The 12,062-nt window shown below is 47.8% G+C and overlaps 1 protein-coding gene across 4 annotated transcripts in view; it reads right to left on the bottom strand.

The window, feature by feature from the left end:
* Positions 1-4,687: 4,687 nt before the first annotated feature.
* The window catches only part of Dmtn (dematin actin binding protein), a 35,789-nt gene continuing 28,414 nt past the window's right edge, over positions 4,688-12,062 (bottom strand). For 3 of the 4 annotated variants that reach the window (XM_017802604.2, XM_008850282.3, XM_008850293.3), the window contains 6 exons: positions 7,015-7,079; positions 6,799-6,847; positions 6,629-6,636; positions 6,385-6,450; positions 6,059-6,139; positions 4,688-5,910 (listed from right to left, as the gene is read on the bottom strand). In XM_017802604.2, the coding sequence (XP_017658093.1) occupies positions 5,797-5,910; positions 6,059-6,139; positions 6,385-6,450; positions 6,629-6,636; positions 6,799-6,847; positions 7,015-7,079 (383 nt within the window). In that variant the 3' untranslated portion in view covers positions 4,688-5,796. The remainder of the gene's footprint in view (positions 5,911-6,058; positions 6,140-6,384; positions 6,451-6,628; positions 6,637-6,798; positions 6,848-7,014; positions 7,080-12,062) is intronic. The other variant, XM_008850289.3, reaches the window with a different exon arrangement.

Here is a 12,062-nt window from a genome sequence, read left to right as displayed (position 1 = left end):
GCCCGCCGGGCGGGCGGGAGGGAGGCGGGGTCGGTCCTGGAGCTACGCTCCGACCCGCCGGCTGGGGGCGCTCCGCGTGCGCTCCGTCCCGGGCCAGGTCGCGGAGAGGCTGCCCACTCCCGGCTTGTGCTGCCTGCGAGCGGGTCCTCCAGGAAGGCCCCTTCAAGGGACAGCGGGAGGCTTCTCGTTCGGCTGCATCCCCCAAGCTCTGCCCAGCGCAGTATCCGCCGGCCACGCGTGGCCGTGGAGCGCTTGAAGTGTCCCAGGTCTAGCTGCTAAGCTGTTCAGGGTCACTCCAAAATGTGAACACAAGGGGGAAAAGAAAGGTTAAATAACCCCCCACCCTATATATTGATGACACGTTTAAACGTAGTTAGGAATACTGAGTTAAAGTATATCGCTAATATTAATTTCACCTGTTGCTTAGTACTTTTAAAAACGGTCTTAAAGCCGGGCGTGGTGGCACTCGCCTTTAATCCCAGCACTTGGGAGGCAGAGGCAGGCGGATCTTTGTGAGTTCGAGGCCAGTCTGGTCTACATAATGAGTTCCAGGACAGCTGGGGCTACAGGGAGACCCTGTCTCCAAAAAGACAACAACAAAAAAAAGCGGTTTTTTAAAGTTTTTTTTTTCTCATTTATATTTTATATGTATGGGTGTATTGCCTGCATGTATATGAATGCACCCGTGTCGTGCAATGCCGCGGAGGTCAGAAGAGGGCTTCGGATTCCCCTCTGGAACTGGAGTTAAAGGACGGTTCGTAGCCGCCATATGGGTGCTGGGAATCGAACCCACGTCCTCTGCAAGAGCAGTCAGTGCTCTTAACCGCTGAGCCATCTCTCCAGCCCCCTAAAAAGAAATTTTTTTTTTTAATTATGTGTATGTGTGGCGGTTGGGTGGGGGTTGGGGAGTGTGTACGTGCACTCGAGTTGAGCTCGGGTCCTCTGGAAGAGCAAGTGCTCTTAATGAGCCATCTCTCTAGCCTTTGCTTAATGCTTTTTTAAAAAAGTGGTTCCCAGTATCTGTGTCCAGCAGCTCACGACTGTAGAAGGCCCTGGCCTTCCAGGGCACTGTACTCAGGTGCACATAGCTCCTCATACACGCACACAATTAAAAATGATAAAAAATAAATCTTTAAAGAAAAAAGAAATAAGGGCTGGAGAGATTGCTCAGTGGTTAAAAGCACTTAAGATCTTCTTGCAGAGGATCTGGGTTCAGTTTCCAGCAACAAGGTGGCTCACAACTGTCCATAACTCCAGTTCCAGGGGAATCTGATGCCCTCTTCTGACCTCTGTGGACATTTAATGACATGGGTGCACTTACCATAAATGCAGGCAATACACTCATACACATAAACAATAAATAAAAACAACAAATAAAAATTTTTAAATAAATAAAAATAAAAAATAATTTTTTTTTTAAAGTAAGGCCACGAGTGGTGGTGCACACCTTTAATCCCATCACTTGGGAGGCAGAGGCAGGGGGATCTCTGTGTGATTGAGGCCAGCCTGATCTACATAGTTCCAGGCTAGCTGGAGCTGACCCTGTCTCAAAAAATGAAACAAAACAAAACAAAAACAGCACAGCTATCATATGTAACCTTTTACTTAACCTACTTTTTTGTGTGTGCGAGACTTCATTTTCCATTGATTTCATAATTAACTGTAAAGTTCAACTCTTCTTTTCTTGAGATAACCTCATGTAGCTCAGACTAGCCCCAAACTCACCAAGAAGCTGAGAATGGCTTTGAACTCCTGATCCTCCTTTCCTCTACCCCCACAGTGCTGGGATTCAGGCATGTGCCACCATACCTGGTACATGCAGTGCTGAGGCAAGAACCCAGGTACTCTTGCATGGTCCACAAGCACTCTACCACCTGAGTTGTATTGCAGCCCTCAACTCATGTTTTCCAATTACCAAAAAGTAAGATGTGAAAATGAAACAAAAGCTTTGGAAATCATTGAGCTAGTCTTCCAGATTACATACCTGTGTGTATGTTGTGGGAAGGAAGCATGGGGACTCTAAGGCTTTATTTTTGGGGCTAAGAGCCTCACATTGAGGGGTTCTAATTCTCAAGAACTTAAAATCCTTTAGGATTTAGGATCCAGTCAGGTTCTACCACAAACATTTTCCGTCCACTGGTCACTGATCACACACTACCTCTAGCACCCTTCAGTGATCAGTGACTGTGACATTTTCCCCAATGGCTTGTGAGCTCTGAATGGACAGGGGTTGCACTGGTCACTGCTGTATCCCTAATGTCCCACATAGGGGTCACCTCCACACATTCACTGGGTGTGTTAGTGTGTCTGGAGCCCAGTCATGGAAAAATAGCTCTACATCTCCAGGGCTAGTGAGCTGGGGGTGTAGCTCAGTGGTGGAATGCTTTCCTAGCATGCATGAGACCCTGGGTTTGAATCCCAGAACACCCCAAAGAAAAAAACAGGAAATTATCTTCCCCAACATTTTCATTGCTTGTATATAGCTTTGGGCTTCATGTAAAATGTCTCTATTCTACAATGTCCATATTCCACAAATGTCTCTATTATTTGCTGGAAACATTAAAATAATCTGTCCTATTGGCCTCAAGTTTGTTCCAAGGGTAAAACAATGTTGTTGAAGCAAAACAACTTTACTTAAAATCTTTGGAGTTAGCCGGGCGTGGTGGTGCACGCCTTTAATCTGAGCACTCAGGAGGCAGAGGCAAGTGGATCTCTGTGAGTTCAAGGCCAGCCTGGTCTACATAGCGAGTTCCAGGACAGCTGGGGCTACAGTGAGACCCTGTCTCAAAAAAGACCCCCCCAAAAAAAGTCTTTGGAGTCTGGGAATGTAGCTTAGTTGATAGAGTGCCTACCTAGCAAAGCCCCAGGTTCAATCCCAGAACCAAATAAATCAAGTGTGATGGTGCTTGCCTGTAATCCCAGAACTCCAGAAGTAAAGATGAGAAATTCAAGGTACTCTTCAGCTACATAATCAGCTTTAGAAAAATAATAAAATCACTGTTCAGTGTGAGTAATTCTGATCCACTTTCCTTTTAGGCAGATCATCTTCTCCTCACAAGTACCCACACGTCCAATCTTGGTTTTGATCTTCCAATCAAAGCTGCACACTCAGCCCCACCAAGACATGTAGCTCCATGATTCTTCAACTTGGGAGGCTTTGCCAAGGCAGAGCCTCAGTGACCACCTCCTCCTCTAGCTCCACCTAACCCTTGCCCCTGCTAGTCATTCACCATATCTCCATCCCTCAGTTTCTTCTGCCCATTCCTTTGCAGTCATCTCACCACACACCCAGTTACTGGGTCTCCCCAGTGAACAGTGAGTACCTTGGGTCCTGAGGGAGGGTGCCATCAGGCCAGAGGCCAATGAACTTGAGGTGGTCTTCTAAGACCCTTTTTCAAGTTCCCTCCAGCCCTGAAACACAGGTTTCTGTCTCACTTCCCACCAAAGTGCTACTATGCTACCATCCCCTGGAGAGGTGCTAAATGGAACACTGCCTGGGCCAGCCCCTGCTTCTGTGGCCTAGAGTTCGGGAAACTATGATGCCTCCCGCTTCCCCCCGCCCCAACTCAGGTGAAACCTTTCTCCCATTGCTTCTTCAGCCTGATTCATCTGTCCCTCTAACTCAGGGCTCATGGCTTCTAAAAAACAAATGTGAGCCCAGCATGGTGGCACACACTGCCTTAAGTCCCAGCACTCAGGAGGCAGAGGCAGGCAGATTTCTGAGTTTGAGGCCAGCCTGGTCTACATAGCAAGTTCCAGGCCAGCTGGGGCTACAGGGAGACCCTGTCTCAAAAAGACCAAAAAAAAAAAAAAAAAAAAAAAGTAGAGGCAAGGAAGACCAGAAGTTCAAAGTCATCCTTGGCTACATGGTAAATTTGAAGCCTGCCTATCTGAGATCCTGTCTCAAAAAAAGAAAAAGGGCCACAAATGTGTGTTTCATGCCTGTGGTCCCAGCACTTGGAAGGCAGAGGCAGGATCAGGAGTTCAAGGCTAGCGAGTCTGAGGGCAGCTTTCAATACACAAGACCTTATCATAGCAAACAAAACAAAAACAAGACAAAATATGAACTGGTAGTTCAGGTTGGTGGCCCAGGCCTGTAATCCTAGCTACTTAGGACACTGAGGCAAGAGAATCAAAAGTTCAGAAATTTTCTGTGAGTTGCAGGCCAGATTGGGCTACATAGTAAGATCCAGGCCCTCCAGTGCTACATAGAGACGCCCTGTCTCAAAAACAAACAAACAAAAACCAAAAATGTTCAGATTGCCTGGGTTTAGGAGTTCAAATCCAGCCCGGGCAATTTAGTGAAAGCCTGTCTTTAAAAATTTTAAAAGGGCTGGGTATGGTAGTGCATGCCTTTAATCCCAGCATGGGAGGCAGAGGCAGGCAGCTCTCTTCGAGTTCAATGCCAGCCTGGTCTACACAGAGAGTTCCAGGCCAGCTGGAACTACAAGAAGACCTTGTCTCAAAAAGACCAAAAAAGAGGCAGATGGATCTCTGAGACCAAGACCACCCTGGCCTACATAGTGAGTTCCAGGCAACTGGGGCCATAGGGAGACCCTGTCTCAAAAAAACCAAAAAAAATTTTAAAAGGGCTAGGGATATTGCTCAGTCTTACAGTACTTGTCTACATATGCAAGGCCCTGGGTTTGACCCCAAATGGGGAAAAAGAAGAACAAATAAATTCAAATAGATTTAGGGACCCAATGCAACCTTTTAATTCCAAGCAGAGTCACCCCACCCAGCATGATCACACACACAGTGGACAGGGAATGCCAGGGTCTGGGCAGGAACAAAACCCAAACCTAGGCAAAATATATATATATATAATTATATACACGTATGTATGTGGAGAGACAGGGGGCTGGGAGTGCAACTAGGTAGGGCAGGGAGTCAGGTAAGGAAAGCAGCAGGGGTGCCCCAATAAATTACATTCTGTAGAGAGCACAGTGGGGGATGCATGGGAATGAGGGGACCTGGGAGCCAGGACTCTCAGAGATGCCCCAAGCTAGGCCTCTTGATTCCATCTAAGGGAGGCTGAGGCCTGGCTAGCGGTCCCTGGGCAGGTGCTAGAAGGATGCATCCTAGCTGGCTTTGCCTGGAGGCTGGTGGTGGTTAGGCAGTTTGTAGGCAACATCTCTGCTCTCAGCCACAGTTTCTAGGGAAGCCCTGGGGCTGGAGCAAGAGGCTTTGAAGCTTAGGGGACTGCAAGTAAAGGTCAGGCAAGCTGGAAGGAGGCTGACCTCCCTGCTGGAGGCCCAGCTGGAGCCTGCTCCTGCCAGTCAGAAAAGTAGCAGGCCCCTGAGCAGGGAGCTGTCAGGAGTGGAGTGGACTAGAACCCTTGGGTGGGCAGACACAGGGTCCCAGAGCTGCCCCTGCCTGGCTCTGAGTCTACTCCCCTGTGCAGGACAGCAGACAGGCCTCACCACTAAGTCCCCCTTCATTTCTCTTCACCCTCTTCTAGGGACCTTTATGTGGGGTGACAGGCAGGGAGAGGATGCAAACATTGACTGTGTGTGTGCTGGAGTCCAGGCTGGGTTTGGCTAGGCAGTGGGGACCAGAGACAGAGTGAGGCCCCTGGCCCATTGTGGGGAAGGAAGTCCGTGCCTCACAACTCTGGGAATGCAGAGGTCTTGGCTCTCTCTCCCTGAGGAACAGAGCTCATGGCTTCTGCCCTGCCTCCCGCTGCTCCCAGCCGGCAGAGGAAGAGGACACTGTGGGGTCTCATAGTCCCAGCTCCAGGGCCTTGAAGCAGCAGTGGAAAGGTGCTTTCATGGATAGGGCAGGCTGACAGGGTTGTTAGAAGAGGGAGGCCTTCTTCTTGAGCTCATTCCGCTTCCACAGGGCCAGCTTGCCAAACTCCTCAGGAGACATGGCAAAGACCCTCGAGAAGTCCTCTGCTGACAGGTGCCTCTGTGGGGAGACACAGGCAGCTGAGTGATAAAGGAGGTAGCTGCTACACTGTTTAGAGTGAGGGAACCCTGCTGGTAGCCCCTACACCAAGCAGAACAAGGGGATGCCCCACTGGACACCCCCCCATCCCATGCATCTTCCTACATACCTCAAGCCGCATGCGGTCCACACCTGGAGGCAGCTTGGTTCGCCCCTTGTTGGTCACCACCAGCATTTCATAGGGATAGATCTGCAGAGGCAGAAAGGGCCCTCTTAGGTTCAGTCTCCTATCCTCAAAACCCCTTTGACTCCCCAGGCCCCCTTGTCAACCTGCAGAGGCCACTGGGGTTCATGCCATTTTGCCATTCATCTCCCTCAGCGTCCCTACTGCCACCCCCTTGTCATCTCCAGAGCACCCTGAGCGCATTCAGTTTGGTGGGCTTCACCACCCCCCTGAAGCCCACCCTCTGAGGTGGCCAGGTCCCCTGCCCTCACCTTCTGCTCCAGCACACAGGGTAGGGAGTTCCCCCGGTCCATCCTCCCCCTCTGGCCCTCTCCATTCTGGGGAGACCAAAGCCGCAGTGAGCCAGAGTGGGGCAGGGGGACCTTCCCATCCTTACCCCTGGTGTCTTCGATCTTCACCAGGCAACTTCTAGGCCCCACACCCCCCTCCCTGCCAGGGCAGGTGCCTGGCCCTGGCTTCTTGTGCTTCTCCTGCTCCCCTCCAGGGGGCACTCACCTGCAGGCCTGCAGAGACAAGAGCCATGGTTCAGAGGCAGCTCTGGGGGGCTGCACCCTCTCACCTGACCTTGAACAGACAGACCACTCCCAACATCCGACACAGGCTGTCTATGGAGCCTGTGGAGGTTCCTTTCCCAGCTTCCAGCAACATGTGGCCCCACTTCTCACCTGGGCTCCCAGCCTCACTCCCCGATGGGCTGAAGTCTGTGGACTGTAGCTAGGAAGGGATACAAGAGATTCAGAGAGAGCTGGGGGCATTCCCCATCAGTCTTCTTTATTCTGAGGATCTCCCCTCTACCTGGGATGTCCAGGTGCTTGTCCACTCAGAAGCACAGCACATGCACACCTCTCCCACACAGCCCCTGCTTGGACTTGAGGCCTTACCCGGCTCAGAGTGGTCCTGCCGTAGGAGGGAAGAGAAGAGGACTTAGACGTTCCAGAATGCAAGGCTGAAAGAGAGCAAGAGGTCCTGGGCTTAATCTCTTGATCCTGACAGTTCTTCCTGAGAGGGCTCCTTCCATGGCCTTTTCTAGCTAGGAACCTACGAAGATTCCATTGGCTTCCAGAACCTACTCATGACTTTCAGCAAGCAAATATGCTGTGGCTTCTGTAGTGTTGACGTCTTCCCTCTTCTCTCTAACTAGATGTGAACCAACGGTCTGGTGCACTCCCACAGGCAAAGCTGAGGCTCACCAGCATGAAATTAGCCCAAGGATCTATAAATAAACCTACAGTTAGAGTGAAACTACTGAGTTATGATGATGTTATTAACAGCAACCAAATTTTGGACATTTGACATTGTAACTTAGACACGATCATCATTTCAGCATAGTTAATGCAGGATATTTGGGGCTGTGGAGATGGCTCAGTGATAAGAGTGCTTGCTCTGCAAGTTTGAGAACTGAAGTTTGGAACCCAGCACACATAAAAAGCCCAGGTCTGTTTGAGAGGCGGAGACAGGAGGATCACTGGGGTTTGCTGGCTGCCAGCGTGCACTCTAATTCAAATAAATAAGGTAGATAGTGGTAGGGAAAGACAGTGCCCTCTTCTGGCCTGAGTATGCACACACCTGCAGACATAGGGGCACAAACACACACACACCCCAACACGCATACACATCCCCCCCAGGTACTTCCTATTTTGCATTTCTGGATATCATTTGCAATTTGTGTCATTTATACAATCACTAAACTTTTAAGCACTAAATATTATAATTACAGAAATTTGTTTTCAATGATATTTTCCTGGGAGGAAGTTTTACTTTTTTATTTTGACCCAGGGTCTACTTAGCCATGTTTGGCCTTGAACTCAAGATCCTCCTCTCTCAGCCTAAGTGTGGGGATTACAAGCAGTGGAGAACACTGCAACCACGTTGGATCTAGATTCTTAGTTTGGGAAGCCCTCAAAACTTCTTTGTTTCCAAGTATTATAAATGGCTGCCATTCTTAAAAGTATTTTTTTATGATTATTTTTATGTGTATTTTTATATTATGTGTATGAGTGCATTGCCTGTATATATGTAGTTCACTTGTGTCATGCAATACCCGTGGAGGTCAGAAGAAGACATTGGAACCCCTGGAACTGGAGTTACGGATGGATGTCAGCCACAATGTGTGTGCTGGGAATTGAACCTGGGTCCCCTGCAAGAGTGGTCAGTGATCCCAACTGCTGAGCCATCTCTCCAGCCCCCAAAATGGCTGCCGTTCTTTGCAGTTGCTTTGACAAGTATTTTTGCTAAAATTTGTTTACTCTATGCAGATCTAAAACTATAAGGAACAGTCTTATAAAACCTGTTGGAAGATTATTTGGTGAGAACAAATTAGGTCTGGGGAACCTAACACCTCTTTTCATACAAGTTTAGCATCTATAATCCAAGATATCTTCAGTCCTGGCAATATGATGCTCAAAAAGTTTTGGATTTGGAGTGTTTGTTTCAGATTTTGGATCTTTTGATTAAGGGTCTTCAACTGGTAAAATTTATTCAAATATTCCAAAGCTTTGGAATCAAAACAAAAACCCTGTTAAGTCTGAAACCCTTTAAATCCTAAGCATTTTGGATATGGGATGCTAAACTCATGTAGAGAGTTGTCAGCTCTCAGGGCTGGGGAGATTGGCTCAGGATAAAGTGCTCGCTATGCAAAGCTAAGCCAGGCATGGTGGCGCACACCTTTAACCCCAGCATTCAGGAGGCAAAAGCAGGTGGATCTCTGTGAGACTGAGGCCAACCTAATCTACATAGTGAGTTCTAGGCCAGCTGGGACTACAGGGAGACCCTGTCTCAAAACAAAGAAATAAAACAACAGCAAAACAAAAAAGAAGCGATTGGTCTCAGTCACCATTCATTGTGGAAACACATCATACTCCTGCGATAATGACACATTTCTATTTTTGTTGATAGAATTTCAACCTATCAAGCACATATGAAGATTTTTCACTCAAAATACTTTCAGAACGTTTGTGTTTGAAAGTGACAATTCTGAAGTAATGCCTGCTCATGACTCTGAACTGTTAAGCCTCATTAGATCTGACATGATCACATGATGTATAATTCTAGGGACTTGTGTCAAAACAATGCTGAGGGGGGCATTTGGCTATTCAACTTCACAAAGCCAGAGTGAAAGTCACAGAGCTCATTTCTTTGGCTGAATAGAAAAATCTGGAACTCTAAAACTGAATCCATCCCTTGGGACACCCTTCTATCATCCCCATTCTCCAGGCCTCAACTACAGACTCTATATTCTTTAAAATGCCTGTTCTTGCCTACACCAAACCTGAATTGGGCAGTCTCAGTCATGGTCTGAAGGCACTGTGAAATAGCATTCCTATGACTTTAAAAATATGCTTAGCTGGGTGTGGTGATGCACGCCTGTACACAGCACTTGGGAGGCAGAGGCAGGCGGATCTCTCTGAGTTCAAGGCCAGCCTGGTCTACATAGTGAGTTCCAGGACAGCTGGGGCTACAGGCAGACCCTGCTTCAAAAAGACCAAAAAAAAAAAAAAAAAAAAATGCTTGGTGAATTAAGCTGAACCTTGAGCACGTATGTCTGGGGAACCCCGTGTCTCATGAGAAAGTTTATGCAAGAATGCTTCCTGGGGAGATAGCTCCAGGATGCTGGTTCGCCCCCTCTAGTTTCTCATGAAACATACTGACCTCCTAAGTAGACATAACATGGAGATAATGTGGTTGTGCTCATCTTATTTTGCTGAATTGTTATATTCAAGCCATAATATTATTATTCAGTGTTCTGTAAACATGTGACTGTGGTTCTCACAAGTATGGGAAGCCATTTTAGTATTGCTCAGCTCTGCAGACATGTGAGTCTCACTAGTATGAGCATAAAAGCAGAGCTGCCGATACAATTAGCACTCAGGCACATAGAAACCTGGGTCTCCTGGTTTATTTTCAGTTCCATGGCAATCCATTCAGGTTCCATGGCTGCCCCTGGTGGCCACAATGGTCACTTTACCAACCCTTCAGTTCCCAGTCTCTGTGGTGCATGCCTGTAATCGCAGCACTTGGAGGTGGAGGCAAGAGGATCAGAAGTTCAAAGCTATCCTCAACAACATAGTGAGTTTGAGGCTAGCCTGGGTTACATGAGACCCCCCCCCAAAAAATTTCCCAGTCCCAATGTCCTCTATCTCTGCTCCATATCTGACACATCCTTTTAAAGAGCCATACCCTGGAGCCTGTCACCTGCCTTACAGTTCCTCAGCACCTTCCTTAACACAGGCTAACCCTAAATCAGTCCATCTCCCTCCTACTCTCCAGCTGTGGATTACTATCACCACAAAGGTAAGACTGGGCTATTTCCCAACAAGCAATGGAGACTTGCCACCTTCTGGCTCAACAGGCAAGGCCTCTTCAATAGAGGAAGTCCTTCAAGGCCAGCCTCCCACAGTCTGGGGCTCCATTTCCTTCCCATGCTCCTCTCCCTCAATTTTCAACCTGGATCTTTCCTGGGCAGGTTCTCCAAGGCACCCATGTTCTGCAGGCTGGGCCCCCACCTCTCCCTTCCTTTCTTCATGTACAGTGTAATTTTTTCTCCCATTTCCCACCACATATTAGCTATAGACCCTCCGGCTCAGCCTGGCCAAATTGTTCCTACCCACATATTCTACATGGGGCATTTCGAACCCACCACATCTGAAGCCAGTCTCTCCCTTCCCCAAACCTGCCTCTGTTACTTTAGTTCCAAGCTGTCATCCACTAGCACCCAGAATGAAGCCCCAACTCTTCTCTCCCTTACTTCCACTTCCAGTCAGACATGAGATTCGCTCCAGTGGATTCCATCTATATATTTCTCAGATCCATTCCCTCTTCTCTGAACCCACAAAGATCTTGAGCCTTACTCAGTGCTATCCTTAGGATATGGTTTGAGCATATTTCCAAGGCTTCAAGAAATTATGAGGCATTTAAAAAGTAGGAACTGGACCAGTGAGATGGCTCAGGAAGTAAAGGTGATTGCCTTGTAACTCTGGAGACCTGAATTCGATCCTTTGAACCCACACAGAGGTAGAAGAAGAGAGCTGACTTCACAGAGTAGTCCTCTGATTTTTATATACTCACTTCCCCCAACACTCATGTACATGTACACACAATAATAATAAATAAATAAATTTTTAAAAGGAAGGGTGGGAGTTTGGACCAGGTATGTTGGTGCATAGCTTTAATCCCAGTACTCAGGAAGCAGAGGCTAATAGACCTTTGTGGGTCCAAGGCCAGCCTGGTTTACAAAGCAGATTCCAGGGCTATATCGAATCTCAGGAAAAAAAAAAGAAAGGTAGGAGAAGTCAGAGAAGAGAGGTGGCTCAGTGGTTAAGAGGGCATACTGGGGGGCTGGAGAGATGGATCAGAGGTTAAGAGCACTGACTGCTCTTACAGAGGACCCAGGTTCCCAGTACCCACTTGGCAGCTAACAACTGTCTGTAACTCCAGTTCCAGGGGATCCTATGCCCTCTTCTGACCTCCATGGGCATTGCATGACATGGGTGCACTTAGGTACATGCATATAAAACACTAATACATATAAAATAAAAATAACAAAATATTTTTTAAAAAGAGCACATACTGCTTTTGCAGACCTGAGTTTGGTTCCTAGCACCCACATTGGGCAGCTCACAACCACCTGTAACTCTAGAAGGATTCAATGCCTCTGACTTGCACTCACGTGCACATACACACAGACTCACACACATACATATAATTAAAAATAATTTTTTTTTGTTGTTTTTTTGAGACAGGATCTCCCTGTAGCCCTAGCTGACCTGGAACTCACTATGTAGACCAGGCTGGCCTTGAATTCACAGAGATCTGTCTGCCTCTGCGTCCCAAGTGCTGGAATTAAAGGCATGTGCTACCAGCCCAGCTTAAAAAAAAAAAAAATCTTTAAAAAAATAGGAAGGAAGCCGGACATGGTGGCGCACCCCTTTAA

This window comes from Nannospalax galili, unplaced genomic scaffold (genome assembly GCF_000622305.1).
Source record: "Nannospalax galili isolate Female #2095 unplaced genomic scaffold, S.galili_v1.0 scaffold291, whole genome shotgun sequence".
Taxonomy (NCBI): domain Eukaryota; kingdom Metazoa; phylum Chordata; class Mammalia; order Rodentia; family Spalacidae; genus Nannospalax; species Nannospalax galili.
The sequence above is the reverse complement of the archived record's forward strand: the minus strand, read 5'-3'. Positions and strand labels throughout refer to the sequence as shown.